Raw genomic sequence first — 23385 nt, forward strand, 5'->3', positions numbered from 1 at the left:
CTTTTCACCAGAAAGATTACCCAATTAAAACCCATAACATGGGGTTTTTATGGGTTTTAATTGGGCAAACCTATCTTGGAACCAGACATTTTTTTCCTTACACTGCCAATTTTCTTAACTAATTGAAGGGTAATTTTCACATAATTAAAAGTACTTTTTTTATTTAAAAAAATGGCAATTTCTTATTTGTTTTTTATCAAAAAAGTGACTCATTTTTTCATTTACCATAACATATTATTTACAAAATTTGCTGCTTAACAAGATTAGCTTAAGAGTAATAAGATGCATTAGGCACATGATTATTTGGTGTGACTTTTTAAATTTTTACAAAAACAATTTAAAAAACAGGTTTGAATTTCAAAATATTTTTAAACAAAAAACTATTATTACACTATATTTGATTCAAAATTATTCAACAACGGTACTATTCTGCTATTCATAACCAATAGTCACCATGATCGCGTCATAAAATTGCTTCAGTTTGTATTGTTTGCTTAGTGCTTGCATCCAATTTAACATTATTTTAAAAAAATAAAATTAAACGTTTGCATAACATAACATTATAATTTATGGCATATATACTTATAAATAAATGTAGATCATAAATATCTATCGATAATAATACTAATAGTAATAATACTAATAATAATACTAATAATACTAATAATAATAATAATAATAATAATAATAATAATAATAATAATAATAATAATAATAATAATAATAATAATAATAATAATAATAATAATAATAATAATAATAATAATAATACTAATAATAATAATAATAATAATAATAATAATAATAATAATAATAATAATAATAATAATAATAATAATAATAATAATAATAATAATAATACTAATAATAATAATAATAATAATAATAATAATAATAATAATAATAATAATAATAATAATAATAATAATAATAATAATAATAATAATAATAATAATAATAATAATAATATTAATAATAATAATAATAATAATAATAATAATAATAATAATAATAATAATAATAATGATAATAATGATAATAATAATAATAATAATAGTAATAATAATAATAATAATAATAATAATAATAATAATAATAATAATAATAATAATAATAATAATAATAATAATAATAATAATAACAATAAATCTATCGATAATATTATTTCAAACATCCAAAATTGTTTGTTAAATGAATGTCTAAATATTGCAATCAACATATTTATATTATTATTATACTATTCGCGTCCTATCATTTAACCGATTCAAACCTCAACCGTATCATACCCACAGAAGCACAAACCAATCCTAGCTTTTTTCATGACATCTTTAACATTTTTAAATGAAGTTTTAATAGAGCTTTTATATTTGCAAATTTATCAACTGCTTCCGTTAAGGCCGAATCTGAGCCGAAAGTGAATTATTAAATCAATTATAGCCATGTTTACTAATTTAATAAATATGAAAAATCATAGGAATCACATCGGGCCAGGCGCTCATGGAGTTTTGCTAATCTTGTTGCCCCGTCAGAGATGCATTTTATAAATGAAATACTATATTCATGCATGACAACCACCCAAAGCATACAAAGTTTTTAAATGAAAATTATTTAAATAAAAAAAAGTGTAAAAACCATGAAAGTAATTCTCCATATGCAAAGCCCCGATATTAATCCTATTGAGCTGTTGTAGAATGAGCTGGATAAAAGCATTACCTATTACAATTACAAGGACATCATCGATAAATTATTTGTATACCTGACGTGATCGTTTTAAATTTAAAAAATTCGCAGAAAGTGTCTCGTTTTGCTGACTCTTAATTTTGTTTGATACCTTTTGGGACATCGAGATTTAAACAGATCTCAGTGGCCTTGATTTACTTTTAAACCAAACTCTAGACACTAAATGGATATTGTTGTAAATATAGGTTAATTTTAAAAGCTGAAGAATTTAATTTGATTACTACTGTTTTTATCATTTATTTTATTTTTCTATAGTTTTTAAATGAAATAGTGTAAGGAAACAATTGTGAGATTCAAACCTCACTCATGTAGCAGTTACCTGGCTAATTATAGATAATCATGCGTCCAAGTTTTGTATTGGCAGTCAAGAGCTTTTTGGCTATATTTTTTAGTTTTTGCTACAGTGATGTTCAATCTAAAAAAGGTAATACATTGGTTTACTAATAATTTTTTGTTTTCTCTTACTGAGTTGTATAGTACAAATCAATTTTATATATATTATATATATATATATATATATATATATATATATATATATATATATATATATATATATATATATATATATATATATATATATATATATATATATATATATATATATATATATATATATATATATATATATACTCCTAATAAGTAGAGAGCTTAAAAATCAAAAGCTGAATATAATTCAAAAACAAAATTAAGCCTTGCAGCTATATGTATGAATCAAGTCAGAAGTTATATATTTATTTCATTTAATAATGGGTTAATATCTGGTTTAAATTCTACAATATAGATTTTTGCTATTTCTTTGATCAGTTTGGGTTGCCAATATCAGATAAGATATTGTGTGTGTGTGTGTATATATATATATATATATATATATATATATATATATATATATATATATATATATATATATATATATATATGCAGTAAATACAGTATATGCTATCTAGAATTACAAATCTAAAGTTTATGCTTATTTATTTAATTCAAATAACACATTTTTTTACATACATAAACTTTTTTACTTTTTCAAGATATTGATCTTATCTTCTCAAATATGAAAGACATTCGAAGATTTACATTTGGTTTGTCAAATTATTCAGCAATTGTTGGTGGATTGGAAGATGTTCGAGCACTTGACTATGACTATGCATCAGATTTACTTTTTTATATCTTAGTTAAAGAACACGAGCAATTTTTTATCATGAAGACATCAATAAATATACCTGGTGAATCTACTGTTGTGGTTGAAGGTCACAAACAAGTAAACAACTTTGAAGGTCTCTCTGTTGACTGGGTAACTAAAAAATTATATTTCACTGACATAAAAACTAATTGCATTGAGGTTTGCCATTATAATGGTTCATCACGACGTGTTTTGGTTTCTGATGGTTTGGATCAACCTATGGGTATAGCATTGTTACCCCAAGAAGGGTTAGTTTTCTGGTTACATTTTATTGTATTATATGGAAATTTGTTCATGAAATTTATTCATATTACAAATATCTAAATCATGGTAGTTTTTATCATCTTTATGTTCTCTATGTACTATGTATTATTATTGTTGTTGTTATTATTATTATTATTATTATTATTATTATTATTATTATTATTATTATTATTATTATTATTATTATTATTATTATTATTATTATTATTATTATTATTATTATTATTATTATTATTATTATTATTATTATTATTATTATTATTATTATTATTATTATTATTATTATTATTATTATTATTATTATTATTATTATTATTATTATTATTATTATTATTATTATTATTATTATTATTATTATTATTATTATTATTATTATTATTATTATTATTATTATTATTATTATTATTATTATTATTATTATTATTATTATTATTATTATTATTATTATTATTATTATTATTATTATTATTATTATTATTATTATTATTATTATTATTATTATTATTATTATTATTATTATTATTATTATTATTATTATTATTATTATTATTATTATTATTATTATTATTATTATTATTATTATTATTATTATTATTATTATTATTATTATTATTATTATTATTATTATTATTATTATTATTATTATTATTATTATTATTATTATTATTATTATTATTATTATTATTATTATTATTATTATTATTACTAAATTATGACATGTCATTCAAACTACTATCTTTCAATTCAAAACAAATATTTAAAAAGTTTTTTTTTTTCATTTATTTAGATTTATGTTTGTTACTGATTGGGGAGACTCACCAGCAATATATCGTTTTCGAATGGATGGATCTAATCGAAAAGTTCTTGTAAAAAAAAATATAACAATGCCATATTCAATTGCTGTTGATACTGAAACACACCTGATATACTGGGGTGATGGTGAATACAAAAAAATTGAATATATGACAACCTCAGGCAAAAGTAAAAAGCTTATCGAATTGAGTTCTGATCGAAAACCATATTATATAACAGTGTTTGGCGGAAGAGTATTTTGGACTGATGGTGAGGCAAAAATATTTTCTTGGAACAGTTTTAATAAAACAGTATATGAGATTAGTAGTTTTTCTGGAGGTTCAATCTCCCCACATGGTATAGTTGTCTACTCTGCTGATAAACAGGCAATAGGTTAGTTAACAAATTATATGACATTATTTTTTTATTGTTTTAAAAAAGTATGTTGAAATTACAATATATTTTGCTGAAATATCTAATCAAAATGTTAGAACTGAAATGCTTTGAAAGTTTTATTACAATTTAAAATTTTACTATAGTCTGCTAGTATTTTTTAAAGTTTAAAATTTACTATTTTTTAAAGTTTAAATTTTAATTGAAGTTAAGATAAAATACAATTTACTGTTAAATATTGCAGATAAAGAGTTTTGCAGCTATCATTAAATACCAAAAAGCATTTTTTCCTGATTTTGCATCATTCTATGTTTTTCCAGGAGTTTTCACTGTGTTTAGTAGATAATATAACATATAAATTGTAGAAGAGAACACTTAGTACTTGCCAATTATGAGATAAGACTGCATTCATATTCATTTTTATAATTGAAAATTTAGAAAGTTCTGTAATTATAATTATCACACAATTAATTAAGTGTAACTAATAAACAATGTTCAAAAGCCACTTAAATTTAGTAATTAAAAGAATAAGAAATAATAACAGGTGCTCTCTAAATTAAAGTGCATTAAAATTAATCTGAAAAGAAATTAGAAAATGTTCTAACTAGAATAATTTAATAATATTGATTTGGCTGAGCAATTTTTAAAGAGGCCACTTTTAATGACATGTTCTTGTAGAACTTTTTTGATCTTACTAAATCTCTTCAAAACCTTCTACAAAATGTTTATTAAAAAATTAAAATTAGAATTTTATTATGCCTGTAACAAAATTAATAATACCTCAATATAATTTATTTATCTATTTTAGTCAATACAAGCTGCACAAACAATGGGGGCTGTTCTCATCTTTGTTTGCTTTCCAAAAATGTTTCAACATGTCAATGTCCTACAGGAGTTCCTTTAAAAAGTGATAAAAAAACCTGTGGTGGTAAGACAAATAGATCCAGATCTTTATTTGTTTTTACAAGTTTATTATTGTAATAAGAACTTATTAAAAAAATTTCTTTTTTTAAAAATAGAGATAAGGAGGTTTTTGCTGGTTGGCCGAAAAGCTGATATTAGTATGATTTCACTGGATGTTGAAGAAGTTGTAGATAGTGTTCTTCCCATAAAAGAAATGCAGCATGCAAATGGAATTGATTATGATGTGTTACACAAGAGGATCTACTGGGCTGATTCCGACACCCAAAGTATTAATCGAGCATTTTTAAATGGAACAGGTATTAGAAAGTGTTAAATGGGCATTTTAAAAATAGAACAGGTATTAGAAAGTATTAATCGAGCATTTTTAAATGGAACAGGTATTAGAAAGTTCTGAACAGCTATTTTACTTTTCATAAAACAAAGAAATATTTTTTTTTGTCATGAAGAACTAGGTTTCACTAAAACTAATTCCCATTATCAACTTTTCATTTAGCTCATCAATTTTTTTCTACTCTAATGTTATTGTTGTTGTTATTATTATAGTTAATTATAGTATTAGGAAGGTTGTTTTTTTTATCACAAAATGTTTCATAATTGTAAAAAATTGATGAAAGAAAAATCTAGACTGATATTAGATTTATTGCAGGTTAAACCAAATGAAAATCTGAAAGCTCAATTAGAGTATAATACTTTTAAAAAAGGTGTAAAATTTTCAATTTCTTCCTTGAAAAAATGTTGTATTAATTTTTAGGTTTTGAACAGATAGTAAAGGATGATCTAGTTGAGCCTGCTCACATAGCAATTGACTGGGTTGCTCATAATCTTTACTGGAGTGATGCATCATTGAATCGTATTGAGGTTTCTCGACTTGATGGTTCAGCTAGAAAAATAATTGTGTCTGAAGATCTTATTCAACCACAAGGCATTGCAGTAGATCCTGTGGGAGGGTACCTTTCAATTTTTTTGGTGATATTGTTTTTCTATTTAAACAAAATGATTTTTTTTTTAATTTTTAAAATTTTCTTTTACAAAAAATCTAGTCGTATTTTCTGGAGTGTTTGGAAAAATTACACAAGAATTGAGTGTGCTGATTTGGATGGTAGTAACCGCAAAAATTTAGTTTGGGAAGGTTTGGTCTTTGTCAATGGTATTGCTTTTGATAGGCAAAATAACCTTCTTTATTGGGCCAGTAAAGTAGAAATTGGGATGTTTGATTTAAAGAAAAAACAGCGCTTTCAAATTTCCAGCAAAGTTTATCATCCATTTGCTATCTCTGTGTTGGGTAATAACTTGTATTGGACTGATTGGGACCGCAAAGTGACTCTATTTGATACAACAACAAAGCAACATGACACTGTATGAATTTAAAGCTAAAATTAGAATTTCCCTAGTATATTTAGATGTGCACATATTGTCATTAAAAATGGATAGTTTTTATAAATATACATTTGAACAGATTAAGATTTCAAAAAAAAAAAAAAAAGAAAAAGATTGAACTTATTTTTTTACTGATTATGGTAATATTAAAAAAAAAAAACATTTTAATTTGTTAAAAAAAAAGAAAACAAAAAACAGACACACTGGTAAATGCATAATGTTAAAAAAGTAGCAATTAAAAATAGTTGCATTGCTAATGTCAATTTTTAAAGTTTCCTCTAACTTTATAAATTCCTTTAACTTTGTAACTTGTTTTTAATTAACAAACAATTTACCACTTTATTTTGTTTTAATACACTTTTTTTACCCATTTTTACAGAGTTTAATTCACTACTTTATTTACCAACATTTGCTAACTAGAATTACAATCATTATATCTATTTTTTTAAATAAAAGTTTTTGTGTCATTTAATTGCTACTCAATGATAATTTGTAAAAAAAAAAAAAAAAGAAAATTAATGATTAGTTTGAAAAAAACATATAATTTAATGCATCTGAACTAAAATTGCTGGTCTTGAAGAAATGGATCATTACTTTATAAACACACATTGGTATTTAAGTTATGACGATTATTCCAATTTTGGTAAAATTATACATCATTCTATAGCTAGTTATAAACTATATTTCACTAATCAGTAAAAGAAAAATCAACATCTTGATCAATTTAATTTTGCTTAAAAAACTTCTTTTATGAATATATATGTGCGCCTAAATAATGTGATAACTGTATAACCATTAAATATCTTATAAAGGATATTAGCATATTATGCAAATACAAAATGTAGTTAATAATAATAGCTTTTTTTCTTCTATTTTCTTTTGTTATTAATTCAATTTTTGTGTTGTTTTCAGCTTGTTTCAGGCGAGTCAATGGCTGATATTATGGGTATAAAAGCTGTTGATATCCAACCTACAAGTGATTATAATCCTTGTCACTATCAATATAATAAATGTAGCCATCTTTGCTTTTACAATTACTTAAAAAATGTATCTGTTTGCTCTTGCCCAACAGAAATGGAATTGGCTGTTGATGGAATTACCTGTCATGGTATGTTTATGATGCTTGAATATTAACAGTATTTACACACACATAAAGCTTGTATTACAAAAGTATGTACAATAAAAAAAATCATCTGAAATTGTATCAATACACAATTATATAATAAATGTTAACAAGGTTTCTACTCAGCATGCAAACATGCAAAAGTTGTATGAGCAAGCAAAAGCATACAGTTCAGATGTTAAAATAACTGTATTATAGGTATATGTGTTATATGTATTACAGGTTTTAATCCTTCATCTTATACAGTGTAACAGAAAAAACGTTTCACTCTAGGTATTCACTGAACCTAATATTGTAAAATAATGTATCTTAAACTTTTGATTTTGTACTTTCTACCTGTGTATATAAATACATTTCTAAAAGAAATGTATTACCTGCTTGTTACTTAAGAAAATTAGAGTTAGTAAAAGTATTTTTCTAATTATATATTATTTCCTTATAAAAATCTTTTGTTGTTATGAAGTAAATTTAATTATTTATTCTTAGATGTAATATATCTCACAAAAATAAGCTTCAATGAGAAAGGCTTCTTATCAATCATCCTGGAAAAAATAAATTCAAATGGCTTTACCTTGTCAATCACAATTTAAGTTTAGTTGATTGCAATTATTGCAATAAGCTAAACTTAAATACTTCAGTCTAGTGGTGCTAGTCAGCTTGTGAAGCATGATAGCAGTAAAAACTACGAAGTGTCTTCGTAGAGCTTAATGCACTCTACATAGCCATAAGCTGCTCAGAGCGCAATATTGTACATGCATGCGCAATTATTTTATTATAACAGTGCGATTTATATTACAATAAAGCTGGTTAGATAGGCGGTTAGGGTTAGGGATAGGGATAGGGATGGGGATGGGGATGGGGATAGGGTTAACATCAACAAGATTTTAAAAAAAAAAAATTTAGCGCATACGTACAAAGTATTGCGCTCCGAGTAGCATATGGCTGCATAAAGCGCATTGCACTTCAAGTAGCAACGGCCTAAAAACTATATCAACTGATATAGTTTTTACTGGAAAGATACTGGAAAAAATATCAAGCAGTTTAACACAGATGACTAACACATGACTCTGAAGCTAAAAGTTTTAATGCTTCACATGAAAGGGCCAATCTTCAGTAAAAGAGAACTGTATTGATTAGGTGGATTGATACGTTCTCCAATAAAATGAAATTAAATTTCTTTTTTATTGGGGAATTTAAAGTCTATTTTACAAAAATAAAACAATCATAGTTGTTAACAAGATTTTCCAAACAAAAAGTGAACTAGAGTTGATTGAAACACAAATTAGATGTTGTTCCTTGATCTCAATAAAGAAAAAAAAAAAAAAGCACATTGCTTTTTCTCTGATGTTTTTAGTATTTATCACTTTGAAAGTTCATACTTACATGTTAATATCATTGTTATTTTCAATTACATGTTTACTTAAGTGGAGGTGGCTGAAGCTGCCATTGCTGTTGAAAATGGAAAACAGGCTTCAAAACTTCTAAAAACATAAGTTAGATAGATCTGTGTAAAAAGCTTTGAAAGCTTTGTGATTGATATGGAACTTAAATGGAGAAAGTAAGCGGGAAAATCTTAAAAATTTAGAAAAAAAGAAAAAGTTGGTAAAGTGAAAAGTGAAGTTTGAAACAACAAAATTTTACTTTCTTCAAAGTTTAATATCTTGTTGTTATTTAGTAGTTAATTTGTTGTTGCTATAAAATCTTGGAAGATTTTAATTTTTTTATTTTTAATCACAGATTTTAATCTTATTTAAACTAAACTGTTTTTACTATTAAACTTTAAGTTAGTGTGTTAGTGTGAAGATGACACAAAATATTTTTATTAGATTTGGTTTACTGATATTTGCTTTTATGCACTTTTTTTTTGAATTTTTTGGAAATGACAACTTCAGTGGAATGATCACAGTTTCCATAGCATCTTAAGTACACTACTCTTTTTTTTTTTAGCTTTGAAGTTAACTATCAGTAACTGATTTGATTTATAGAAACTGAAAAATGAAGTCATTAATACCATTAGCTCTAAGGAGTTTTTTCATAAAGATAAAATAACAGAAGAAAGTAAATTGTTTGCAAAAACAAATCTTAGTTTAATGACTTTTTATGGGTAAAACAGAGTTTGTGTAAAGTAGAGAAAAACTTGTAGATAATTGTAGTTTTGAGTTGACATCATTTAAAGAAAAGAAAATTTAAATTAGACTGGCCATTTCATGTGCAGATGAATAAAGTTTATTGATAAAATTGTAGAGAGAACCTGCAAAATTATGAACCATAACATGTAAGCAGTATACAAAATCATTCAATAATATTGGAAATTAGCGTACAAAAGTATGCTTTCTTCATAAAAGTGGACACCCTGTGATAATACAAATGTACTTTTCTCTTGGGTATTGATTAACAAAAAGCATGGTACAATAAGATCTGCAGATTGTGATTGTACTGCTGGGTATGTTTATTAAAATTTATTTCAAAATAACATGTTTTTGCTAGATTAAATTCTTTGACAATTTTTTGGTTTTATGTCAGTCTGAATAACTAATTTTATTTTATTGATAAATAAATATTGCTTCAAAATCTATGTTATGGAGTCTAGTTTAAAGAAAGACTTATTTCTGCAAATATTTTGATATTGATAGAAACTTTTTATATTGATAGAAAGATTTTAATAATAAAACTATTAAGTTTGCTTTTTCATTTGTTTTCTGCAATTTTTACTTTTAAAAAATATACTATTTTAATTTTAGAATCTCTGGTTGCTGTAAACATGCTTGTGCACTTTTATGGTATGTTGAACATAGTGTAAAGATTGGTGACAAAACATGTACATCGAAACCTCTCTAATGGCTCAAACCATCAAAAAAAGTTCAAAAACTCAATGGACCATCAAAGCTAAGTGAAATTGAAATAGTAAAACCTCTATTAAAAGATACCTTAGTGTTTACAAGAAAAAACTTTCAAATTGTTTAAATTTTGACCCATGAGCCACAAATCAGCGAGAAGTTTTCATGACAAAGGAAGATGTAGATTCTTTGGCACAAATAACAAATTTTAACTGTGGATATGTCATGCTTATGCAAACAAAAAATGTTGTTCCTATACCTGATATTTCAAATGTTGCTCAAGAAATCGAAGTTAATACTTCCTTGCATCCATCTCTCCCTAAAACACCTTATGAAGTTGTAACTTATTTAGATTGTAAGATTACATATAAAGTTTTGTTAATGCAGTTAGCTACAAATTTTGACGAAATTTCTGAACTAGAACACTTAGCAAGAAAGCAGTCATGTAATAATGATTGGCATAAACACCGTAAAGGCAGAGTCACTGCATCAAAAATTTATAGTGTTGTTCGTAAAGTAAATAATGACCTAGAGATTTTATGTCCAGAAAAAATAACATCCATTATCATTGGTGTATTATGTAAGTCAAAAGTTTTTAAAATGAAAGCTCCTTCCTGGGGATTACATCATGAAAAAAATGTACTCGAAGCATACTTAAAAGAAAATTAAAAAAATCATAAATTTATGAAAATGACTGAGTGTGGTTTATTTGTAAATAAAGATTTACCAATAGTTAGTGCATCACCTGATTCCCTTGTTCATTGTGATTGTTGTGGCACTGGGTGTGTAGAGGTTAAATGTTCTTGGACTCATAGAGGGTTAACAATTCCAGAATTTGCCGCTATCAAAGGCTCATGTTTAATATTTGATCTCAACATTCTTATTATAGTCAAGTGCAGTGTCAAATGGCTTCAACCGGTTTTTCATATTGTGATTTTGTTGTTGGAACTTCAAAAGACTTATATAGTTATCGTGTTCATTTTTCATTTGATTTTTGGTAAAGTTGTATTAAAAAAATTGAATATTTTTACAAAACTATTATCTTGCCTTATATGATAAACAAAGTGATCTCCAATACTGTAAAGTCTGTTTTGAATGAAACTTTACTTAACTGTTTGTGACAATGGTAAAATTGATGATGAAATTGATTTTTTTATTTTATAACATTTAATATTACTAAAGGTCAAAATAAGGGCTGTAAACTGAAAATTTTTTTTTTAATTACATTTATTTTAATTAGTTAGATATGAAATATTTTAATGTTTTGAAATGTCTTGTAGTTTTAATATTGTTGATTCTTGTAATCAACTAAAGGAGGGGCTAAATTAGTAAAAGCTGCAATTATAATAAAGATATGGTCTAGCAAATCAATCATACTCAGCGGTAAAGGTGTTTGCAGCAATCGAAAGTCTTTTACGCGAGCAATTGCAAGCTCTACGTGAATTCTTGCTCGGGCTATCAGGGCAGTTTTAGAAGTTAAATTACTGATAAACTTCCCTTTGCTTTTAAGAAATGGTGGTATTACTAATTTAACTTTCCTTGCAATTAAAAGATCACTGATATTGAATCCTTTATCAACCATTACAACATCTCCTGCATTTAATGTGTCGAGGTAACGTGATGTTTCAACAATATATCGATCTGAAGATGAACAACCATATGCTTGAGATATATAATTAATCATTCCGGAAGGTGCTATGCTTATAGCTTTTTTCATCATTTCTCTGATAGTTATGGCATCCAAAAACAGCACAATAATCTCCATTAATCTTTTTTTTTACTAAAAGCTAACATTTGAGTTTGGTATTTAAATTTTTATAACAAGTAACAAAAGTTGTTTTTATCTCAGTATTTGGTATAAAAGCGCTGTTTTAAATTACCCCTTAGAAAGATCCAGAATGAATTGCGAAAAAAAGCATGCAGTTCCACTGGGAACAGATCTATTGATAAATAAAAAAGTTATTTTTATTTATCAATAGATCTATTGATTATTAAAAAAAGAAATTTGACTGATTACATTCAAAAAATATTTTTAACAAATATATCTTTTTTTTTTAACTATTTGTTTTCTTTTATCAAAAAAGCAGGGAAAATTAAGTATTAATAAAATCAAAAGATTTTACAGTTTTGTAAAAATTATCTTTAATGTTTTGTCAAACATTATTTAAAGATTATAAAAAAAGAGCCAATTTAATGTGCAGCAGACTCATTTTGAACTATTAGTTTTTAATTTTAGTTCCTAGTGGGTTTCTTTTATACTCTGGAAGTGGCGATGGACTTAAGAAACTTTCAATTGATACATACCGAACCTCAAAACTATCATTGCCAAACTCTAATTCAGCAACATTATTAGAAGTATATTCTGCTGAAAGTCGTGTCTTTTGGTTTGAAGAAGCAGACAACAACTACACTATCAATAGTGCATATTTTAATGGGAGTGGATTCCATTCTGTTGTATCAGGCGGTTTAAAAGGTGTCAGGAGTTTAGCTATTGACTGGATGGCCCGAAACATTTACTGGATAAATGGTAGAATAGAAGTAGCAAGACTAGATGGTTTGTTTAGAAAAGTTTTGATCTATGGGGAAGATATCTTGTCACCTTTTATAATTGTTATCAATCCAGTCATTAGGTAAAAACTGTAGCTATTACTTTTTAAAACAACATTGAAAAAATAAATATTTGTTTTTTCCCAAGTTGTACAATGCATTTTAATGATTGACTGGTCACACAAATTTAAAAACAAATTTATATTTGTGTGACCAGTCAATCAGTGATGATGTGAAACCCTTATCTTGATGAACCAAAATATTATCTCGAAAAACTGCTTTGTAATTTTCACTTCAATTTATTTGAATGTAACACTAATAATTAGCTAAAATAGAACTGTTTAATAATTAAATGGAAAATAAATAAGTTAAACAGTTTTTTATAACTAAAAAATCTCTACTATTTAATGGAGGTATCATGCATTTTTTTGAAATAATATTCCTTTAAATCAGTCCTTATTCTTGGAGATGTCATTTTATGCTTCTTTTGTGTAATAAGCTCTTAGTTGAATTCATGATTTTAATCATGGAGATACCAGAAAAATGAAAGAACTAGAAATAAAAAGGAAAAAGAAGAAAATAGATAATTAATTTTGATTATTTTTTTTTTTCTTTTTAGTCGTATGTTTTGGTTCCAAGGAAGTTTGAACACATCAGAGCAATTTTCTTTATGGCAAGCTAACTTAGATGGCTCTTTGAGAAAGATTTTAAAAAGTGGAATAAATCCAACAAGTTGCTCCATTGACTACAAAACTAATAATATTTATTGGATTCATGAAGATTCAAGTGGATCTTCTATTGAATTCTATGATTTTAGCACTAGAGAGCGTGTTTTGGTACAAAAAGGCTTGCCTCATACAAAACCCTTGCTTGTATTTCAAGACAGTCTAATTTATGGAAGTCGTGGTGACACAATAAAAAAAGTATCAATGATGGGTAAAGGCCAAGTTGTTAAATTGACAAAAGACTTATCTTCTATCAAAGATGTTAAAGTCATTCATGCTGGTATTCAAATGGGTAAGTTTCATATTTTTAAATGTTATAATTCTCTATATAGTATTACAGGAAACATACATTAAAAAAAAACAGTTTTTTATAACTTCATATTCTGTTTTCTTTGATTAAAGGTTTTTTCCCTTTCTTTGTCTTTTAGGATCAAATGTATGCTCTAAAAATAATGGTGGATGTGAGCATTTTTGCTTTGCTTTAAGTGCAACTGAAAGAATCTGTAGTTGTGCAACTCATTATACACTTGATAAAGATGGTCAGCAATGTTCTCAACCAGAAAACTTTTTAATTTTTAGTTATGAATTTTCATTTGCAAGAATGGTTTTTCAAGATTCAAGTCCAGAAGCTGTTTTACCCATATACAGCAATTTAAAATACCCAATAATTGCTTTTGATGAGGTTCGCAATTTTTTATACTGGTTAGACTCTAGAACATATTCAGTATCAAGGGTTTACCAAAATGGAAGTGGTTATGAAAATATAAAGCTAGTTTATCCAAGTTCAAATACTTCATCAAAACCTTACGACTTTGCTCTAGACCAATTTAGCAACTCAATCTATTGGACTGACGAAATAGACAATACCATAAAGTTTATTCATTTACTTACTAGAAGAAATGGAACAATTTTGCAAGAAATAGCATACTTTCCACGCAGGATAGTTGTGTATCCAGAGCTTGGAAATTTGTTTTGGACAAATGAAGATTTAAAAAACCAAAAATGCAGTATTATGTCTACTAAAGTATCTGGAATTGGTTCTGTTCTTTTACGTGTATTAAGAAAATGTCCAATAACTGATGTAGTTATAGATTTTTTAAGTCACCGCCTTTTCTGGTTAGACTCTGATTCTATTCATAGCATTTCACTATCTGGTAAAGATTATATTGACAATATTGTACAAAGCATAAACAGCCCTGTTTCACTTGCTGTTTTCAATCAGTATTTGTTTTATGCTGATAGTTCCACAAAGTTTATACATAAAGTGTGGAAAGATAACATAACAACAAGTGGAACTGCTTTTCATGGTGTTTATGATCATTTGTCAAGCTTAGTAGTTGTAAATTTAACACGAGGAAAAGGTAAATTAAGTTCTGTACTAATTTTATATATTTTTTAGCTTTTTTTAAGTAATTTTTTATTTCATTCTTGAATGTATAATTGTTTGGCTTTAGATCCTCATCCTTGTCGAATTAACAATGGAGGCTGCAGTGACATTTGCACTATAAATTATCAAATTGACCATTCACCATTCAAAAGTTCTTCAAAGCCTTTATGTGCATGTCCTTTATCTCAATCTCTTATCAATGGTAGCATGTGTAAAGGTGTGTAATAAGTGTGAGCATGTCAGTTACATCCTTTTTTTTTTTTTTATGATAATCATTTTTAGAAGTAATCAAACATGGCAAATTAAATGATGATACTGTCTGATGATATAAAAATTAAGATATTGTCTGAAGATATAAAAATAATGAACTGTCTGATGATATAAAAATGATGATACTGTCTGATGACATAAAAATGATGATTTAACTGTCTAATAATTAAAAAAAGATGATACTGTCTATAAATGACAAATTTTCCCAATTCTACTGTAAATTGGAAGAACAGAATGAATATTAAAATAGAATACTAGAAACCAGTGCATGTCACTGAATCTGTGCTTTAAATTAAGCATTAGTATTTTCTGTTTCCATCAATAATGAATAATAGCAATGTCATTCAGTTTATATATTTAAGCATACAAAATTACAACATTCAAGAATAAAATTTGCAATACTTCACATACCTTAAATTATCTTCTTTAAACCCTTCAAAAGTATAAAAAGATTGAGAAAAATAAAAAATAAAAAATGCTATTTGATCAAATTAATTTAAAAACTTATTTAAAAAAAAAAACTAATGAAAGTAAACTTGTCTCAAAAAAATTTTGCTGTTTTAAACATCGAAAGACACAGTGTTATAAAATGGGTTCTAACCTTGACGTTCTGACCCGAGAAAACCCTTTTGTGGAATGATAGCCCACACTATGGGGACCACTTGGATATAAGTATTAAAATCAGATTACAACGTCCTGGCAAGTTATTGACAGGGCCGTACCGAACGACAAAGACGTGGGGGGGGGGGGGTGAAAATGAAAAAAACAAATTTTACCGACAAGATTTTTTTTTTTTTTTTTTTTTAAGAAGCCAAATTTCAGTTTTAACCGACATAAACCATAATTTTCGAGTTTTCCGTCAAAAACCGACAGAATATAGTACAAAATATAGGTTATTCCAATAAATATGAACTAGGGAAACAAAAAGACATATTCTGAGAGTTTATCGTGTATCTAAAATGAAAATTATGCTTTAAAATAAATATTCTAATACAAGAAAAAATCATTCTAAAATGGCTCTTTTCACAAGCAATGTTTGCTATTAAAGTCCACAAGGCAGCATTGCAACTTTTTACTGTATTCAGGATGATGGTTAGGTCGTTTGTACCTTTGCCAATGCACTTGAAAGTTGTGATGCATTGCCTCTGTTGCTTGTTCTGAGTAAAGTCCGAGAGCTTGGCCGTGTTTGTCAATGAAATCTTTCACATGAAAAAATACAGCATGAACCTTGGGTGTCACAGAAACATTTTGCAGTGCCACATAAGCCACTCTGAAAGCTTCAATTTTTTGTACATAACTTGGATCAAGAACGCATCCAAAACAGGCAGACACTACTGCATTGAATTTTCAAAATACATCAACTAATGGTATTGCAGCTTAGCATGAGTGTTTCTCGACAATAGATTGAAGAAGATCAATATTTTTTAGCAGCTTCCTGCACTCATTTCCTGCAAAATGCCCTCCATGATAAGGCTGTTGTTTAATGTGCAGTGAATCAGTCCAAAGAGTTCCTTGAGGGAAAACTTTTAGTAGGGCAGCAAAGAGATGATTGAAAACACCAATAAGGAGATGCAACTCCATTGGCGGTATGAAGTCCAAAACTAATGTGCCACCAGCAAGATCAAATACAGGAGAATGAACAACATTCATGTAATCACGAGCTCTTTTGATGTTTGATCCTGCTGCATTGAAAAGTAAGACATTCTGATCAAGAGATTGGAAAGTTCTTAATTTTCCTTGATTTAAAAGGTCCGTTGCACTTGACTCACACCAGGTGCAGGGGTGTGCACTTGAGTGTGCTTGGAGACCACAAATTATATTTGCCAGTTTTAGGTCACAGGACAAAACAAAATCTTGGTCTCTCATATTGATCAATTCGAAAATTTGAGACACATTTGAGTAGTTTTCTTGCAGGTCCTCAGAGACAGCAATAATAAGTTGTCGCTTAACTCTAGTGTCCTTGAAAAACTTGTTTGTGCAATTGAGTTTTGTTGGGGGAGTGTTAGGTTCACGATTTAATTCAATAATTCCAAGGCTTACTTTCAGGAATCCTCCCCCACCGTCAATTCCAACTTTCACAATATGATTGTTTGATGTGCTTCTCATAGAAATGAGTTCATTTTTAAGCTCTTTGAAGTCCTTGCAATTAATGACAGTCCTTCCACATCCAGCATGATCTTTAATCAATGAACTCGTGAAATGGTGAGAAAGCTGCTTACTAACTGCATCAAATTTTACAGCATAGTTTTTCTCAACAATATGTTGTGAAGTTGACTGATTAATTGTAGCAGCTAGTCTCTTGATGCCATTGTTTGAAAGCCCTGTGTTTGCCTGAACTTGAACAAGTTCTTTTATACTAATTGATGGGTTTGGAGGAAATAGTTTTCTAGCTGATGAGGAACCTAAAATAAATGCAGATATTGTTTAATTTCGAAATTTCTAAAATATCTTTTCATGAAAGTTAAACTTTTACCTGGCATTATTGGAAGCATTCTTCCATCTTGTGGTTGACTCAATCGAACAGTGCCATGTGGAGAAGAATCCTTACTTGAAACAACAAGAGCAGCAACTTGTTCAGATGCAACAGCAACAAGGTTATTTTGCAAAGTGCCCTTTGTGCAATGATGAGTTAATCCTCTTCCAATAATTGAAAAACAGTCAGAGCATCGTTTTTGGACAGTTGAAGATGGAGTATTTTGTGCTGAGCTCTGCAAAAGCTGAGTTTTCTGTTGACCATTATTTCTCAGTTTTCCAACAGAACAAATCAAACAGTCACATTGTGTGTCTCTAGTTTGAGGTCGAATTTTTATAGTCTCAAAATTGTAAAGTGTTTGGAGATTGATGTGTTCTCCAGAATCCTTTCTTCTTAAACAAGAACGACACTTTTCACAAATTCCAAGTGGAGCTTTGTCATTACTAAAATCGATCCTCTCATTGAGTATTGTTTGGCATTTTTCTTTTAGGAAAGGTGTCAGTTCCCTCTGACATTTACTAAAGCAAAAAAAAACAGACAGTTTTCCTGCAGTCTTGGTGGTTTTTTGCGGTATTCGGCATTTCTTTGTAAAATTAGATGTGCGCAGTTTTGCTCTCGTGAATAAAGTAAATAAATCATGCCTTTTCACGAAATTTTTATTTTCCCGAAATTTTCCCGAAATTCAAAAACTGTCTTATTTTCACAGTTAAAAATAATTTTTATGAAAAGTTAAACAGAAAAACAGAAGAATAAAAAAATATTATATTTGTTTGGTAATAAAGGAAGCTTATCTTCTTGATATCTTTTAATTTTTCAACTTTTTTTTATGTTTTCATAAAACATAATGCTCTTTATGCTACAGTATGTTTGTTTACTTGAATTTAAAATTATATCTTACTGTAAAAATGCAAAACAAGCTGTCATTTCGAATGTGTGTGTAATCAATAAATTCAGAAAATTTAAACATCAATAACTTGCCAGGACGTTGTAATCTGATTTTAATACTTATATCCAAGTGATCCCCATAGTGTGGGCTATCATTCCACAAAAGGGTTTTCTCGGGTCAGAAAGTCAAGGTTAGAACCCATTTTATAACACTGTGAAGAATTTTACTTCAGAAAATTTAATTCATTTTAAAAGACCTACACTTTATTTATTATTATTCAGTATTAATGGAAAAATCCAGATGTTTACATTAGATCAACAAAAACTTGTTCCGTTTGTATATTTCAAAAACCTATATAAATATACAAATGAGTACTATGTTGATTAAATGTGATTTTATTTCAAAATGTTTTCTTGTTGAGTTCACTTCTTTTGAAGTGGCCACTCACATAAAAATCATGCATGTATACATTGTTCAATATGCAGCATTTTGTTTTTTGATTGTAGATTCTTATGATTTTCATTCTATAATTAATTTTTTTTTAGTCTCGTTTCTTTTAATTTCTAGTGCATGAGCATTGTAATAGTGCCAATGAATTTTACTGCAAGTCTGATAGCATGTGTATTAATAAAGTTTTGAAGTGTGATTATAAAGAAGATTGTACAAATGGGGAAGATGAGCTTTGTTGTAAGTCTAGAAATTTTTCTCTCCATATTAGTTTCATATAGCAGTTATGAAGTTTTTTTTTCTTATCATTTGTGATTAGACTTTTTATTGTTCTTTGGATTCGTGACGTTCTTTTTATGTTCTTTGGAACTTTAAGCGAAATTAAATAGCTGTACTTTTTTTTTAGAAGTACAGCTATTTAATTTTGTACAGCCATTTAAAAATGTTTGACTACATTTTTTTTTTTTTTTTTTTTCAATTTTTTTTTTAAGCATATCCTTACCAGCCTTGCAATACTGGTTTTGTTGCATGTGGGAAGAAAGGTTGCACAGATGTGAGTAACAGATGTAACGGTAAAATCGATTGTCCTCAGGGTGAAGACGAATATAATTGCGGTAACTTTTCTAATTTTTTTTTTTACATTTTTTTTGAGTTTTCCGAAGTTAAGGTAAACTCAAGTATTAAACTTTCTAAGCATTTTAAACAAATGAACTTTTTTTGTATTATTAGCTTTCTTAATTTTTGTAAATTACTTTAGAAAGAGTTAGTATATGCAGCTTGTGTATGTAAGCAAAGTGTGTTGATAATAGTTTGTTTCCATATTGTAGATATATGTGGAGAAGGAAAGTTCCATTGCAGCAATGAGCACAGCAGATGCATAGATGATTCTCAAAAATGTGATGGTTCAACTGATTGTTTTGATGGATCTGATGAGAATCACTGTGAAAAAGGTGAAAAGAAATTGATAAAAATATAGCGAAGATAAAGCAATGGAACTTTGTTCTTTTTATGCTATTGCAATACATTCAATCGATAAAAATTTGAATTATTCAATGGTGTCTGAAAATATAATGAAGTCCTTGAGTTTGATGAAATTTGGTTTCTTATGAATTTCCTGATTCGGCAATTCATTTCTCTTTAATTTTAACTGTTTATTCTTTTTTTTTTTTTTTTTTTTTAGCAACAAATGAAACTGTCATCTCTAAACATCCTCTGCAGACAAAGGGAACTCGCGTTGTTGCTGGCATAATATCAGGTGTGATTATTTGCGTAATACTACTGATGTTTGCTTTCTTCTTTTTCATACGCATCCAACAATCAAAAAAGCTTGCTTCTCGAAAGCAGGCAATGTCTATGTGGCCGTTAAGTCAGCTTAGTTCTGAAATTGGTTCGTTCACTGGTGAAAGTAATCATACAAAAAGTTCTATATCAACGTATATATCTGCCATGTCAAAAAATACGGAGAAATCGTATTATGCTCGAAGTAATGTCACAGGTGCTTCTTCTGTAGTTTCTGATTATAGCCATATCCCTTTAAACCCACCTCCATCACCAATGACAGATCGGGGATTTTCAGTATTATCTGATGCACCTGAAACATATGATTATACGTCGTGTGATCAATGTAGTTGCGTTACACAGGAAGAGTACGATGCTCCTCCTCCTACGTTAGCGTCAATGGATGAAGTAGAATTGTATTGTCCACTAAACAAACCTGTCCAAGCGAATTGGTATCACTCAGATAATGTTTCGGTTAACTCTCATCATACACACAATAATAGCAGTAGACGAGTCCGCAACAGAAACCGCAACCTTCGTGATAACACATATTCAAATAAAATTAATGGCACCCGTATGCCCGGTAAAGGAATTCCTAATACTGATTCATTACGAAGACAGTGGTTATTCGAAGAAGAGTCAGATTTAGACTCTTCTTACGAAGGAGAAACTGTTTACGACGATGTTAATAATCGTCTTTTAATATTTGACCCACCTCCTACACCTTGCACGAACTATATGTCAGAGGAAGATAGGCCTCCTTCTCCCTCAGATACAGAAACTAGTGTAGTAACTTATGGGGCTGCAATGCGTATTGGGGGTACGCATTTTGCTCCTCCCCCGTCTCCAGTTAGCTAGCTTTTTACAAAATTTAGGTGTTTTATCAAGTTTTATGTTACGATATCATTTAGAGAGAAATATGAGTTTATTTTTTTACTTGAGAAATTCAAATTATACATACATATATACATGCATTACATTCATTACATACTCACATACACAGAATATTGTATATACAATGCCATACATAATATAGTAATGTACAGAATTTGTTTAAATAAATGGATTTGTAAATAGTTTTTTTTCGTTTAATTATTTTTTAAAATGTTCCAAGAAAATCTAAGTTCTAGCATCACACGAGTACTTTGATTTTCTCACTTCAACTGGATTGTCACCTAAGAAAAAAAAAAAGTAAATTGTTTACGATTAGCACAAAAGCATTTTGTTTACGAATAAAGAATAACATTTATAATGGTAAATCGCATAGAAAATAAGAGTTTAGTGGGAAAAAAAAAATTTTTTTTCTAAGACGTAAAAAATAGAAATAATGAATCTTGTTTCTCTGCTGCCGGCAATGCACTATAGGCGATAAGGTGGATAAAAACGTCGAGTCGACTTTCGCCGACCTTTTTCTTAAGAATTTCTATCATTATTAAACACTTCAAGAGGAATTTAAAATTTCAAGTTTCTAGGATTTGTAGTTTTCGAATCGAAGGTTTGCTTATTCGACGTCAAAGCTGAAAACGACAAAAAGTACTCTTTTTGCCGCAAAAACACGCTTCACCTCAAATCAACTTTTGACCAATATCATCGAGAAAATTCTTAGATCAAAATGGATCCACTAGACAGGTAGTAATTTAAGGTTTCGAAAATATATAGTTTTTGCAGCCAAAATAAAAAAATCGTAAAACAAGGAAATATAATAGAAATCTTAACTTTATTGATCAACACTTTTTTTCCTTTTTGACTTCAAATTATTGAACCCATCATAGAAAAATGATCACGAGTAGACAACTTACACGATGGCTTGATTCGTAGTAGACCCATTTGGTTCAATTTGATCATTTCAGGTAATCTTGAGGTTCTTGGTGGTAGGTAATTTGTACTTAAATCAGAATTCATCAAAATATTTGCTGATTTTAAAGAGCTACGGCACAGTGAGTCAGAAAGGTGAAAAAACGGCAAAAATGATGTAACCATCAAATATAAAAATGTTATGCATTAACTCAAGTATTTTTGGGTCAGAAAATTTACGCGCGCAAATGATTTAAATTAAAAAAATTGGATTCCTCGATTCCCAAATATTGTATAATACCACGTATAAAATCTATACCACGTATTTTTTAAATAAATTTTACGTGTATCTAAGGCGCGTACCACACACACGTATGCTGTTTAGAGTCTTTTACGCGCGCACAAAGATTACTTTAAATAAAAAAATTTGGGTTCCTCAAACTAAAATGCGCACTTATTAAAAAAAAAAAATTTGGATTCGAAAAACCAAAACACCATATTATCTTATCTTACTATTCTATGTCGAAAACTAAAAATAAAAAAACCATTATTAGAAAAACAGCTTTATTTAACATCAAGGGAAAGTGGTTTTCCATTTTCAGATTTGTGGTTTTTGAAACTAATGCGGTTGATGAAACTGATTTTTTCAGGGGTTGCCTTCTACTACTTCTAACTTTACCTCAAACTCGACCCGTCAATTCATTTTAGCTTTAAGAGGTTCATCTTCATTTCTGATCAGTTTTATCGCTTCCTTTTGATATTGAAGATGCAGGGGTTTTACAGTAATGTGCACTAGAAGGCTTCTTATTCAACCATACTGTTTCCTTCATGAAGGTTAATTTAAGTGGAACAATAACTGTCTGAAAAAGACTTCTCGTTAACTTGGGCCATTATTTGTATCAGTATATTTTAGTTTATGTTTATGCACACATTGGAGACACCATTAAA

The 23385-nt window shown here is 28.0% G+C and overlaps 2 protein-coding genes and 1 pseudogene across 3 annotated transcripts; 2 read left to right on the top strand and 1 right to left on the bottom strand.

The window, feature by feature from the left end:
- The first annotated feature begins 1855 nt into the window (after positions 1 to 1855).
- On the top strand, positions 1856 to 21719 carry LOC145181036 (low-density lipoprotein receptor-related protein 6-like). Its single transcript, XM_090071148.1, has 16 exons — positions 1856 to 2164; positions 2769 to 3168; positions 3972 to 4369; positions 5178 to 5297; positions 5389 to 5589; positions 6045 to 6240; positions 6334 to 6649; positions 7583 to 7778; positions 12867 to 13260; positions 13797 to 14194; positions 14331 to 15263; positions 15357 to 15506; positions 19486 to 19605; positions 19857 to 19979; positions 20193 to 20315; positions 20546 to 21719. Exons 1-16 carry the CDS (start codon positions 2080 to 2082, stop codon positions 21499 to 21501), a joined length of 5109 nt encoding a protein of 1702 aa, XP_089927274.1. The 5' UTR covers positions 1856 to 2079; the 3' UTR covers positions 21502 to 21719.
- Positions 8843 to 11499, top strand: LOC149879076 (uncharacterized). Its single transcript, XM_090071149.1, has one exon. It carries the CDS (start codon positions 10796 to 10798, stop codon positions 11297 to 11299), a length of 504 nt encoding a protein of 167 aa, XP_089927275.1. The 5' UTR covers positions 8843 to 10795; the 3' UTR covers positions 11300 to 11499.
- On the bottom strand, positions 16542 to 18613 carry LOC145181765 (uncharacterized; annotated as a pseudogene). The gene is made up of 2 exons (XR_016446754.1): positions 18033 to 18613; positions 16542 to 17961 (listed from the first exon to the last, which is right to left on the bottom strand). The product of XR_016446754.1 is annotated as an uncharacterized LOC145181765 (transcript).
- Positions 21720 to 23385: the final 1666 nt, after the last annotated feature.

The sequence above is a fragment of the Hydra viridissima genome, unplaced genomic scaffold (assembly GCF_058129835.1).
Source record: "Hydra viridissima isolate aposymbiotic clone 2 unplaced genomic scaffold, HvirCarnegie_v1 scaffold_14, whole genome shotgun sequence".
Lineage (NCBI taxonomy): Eukaryota > Metazoa > Cnidaria > Hydrozoa > Anthoathecata > Hydridae > Hydra > Hydra viridissima.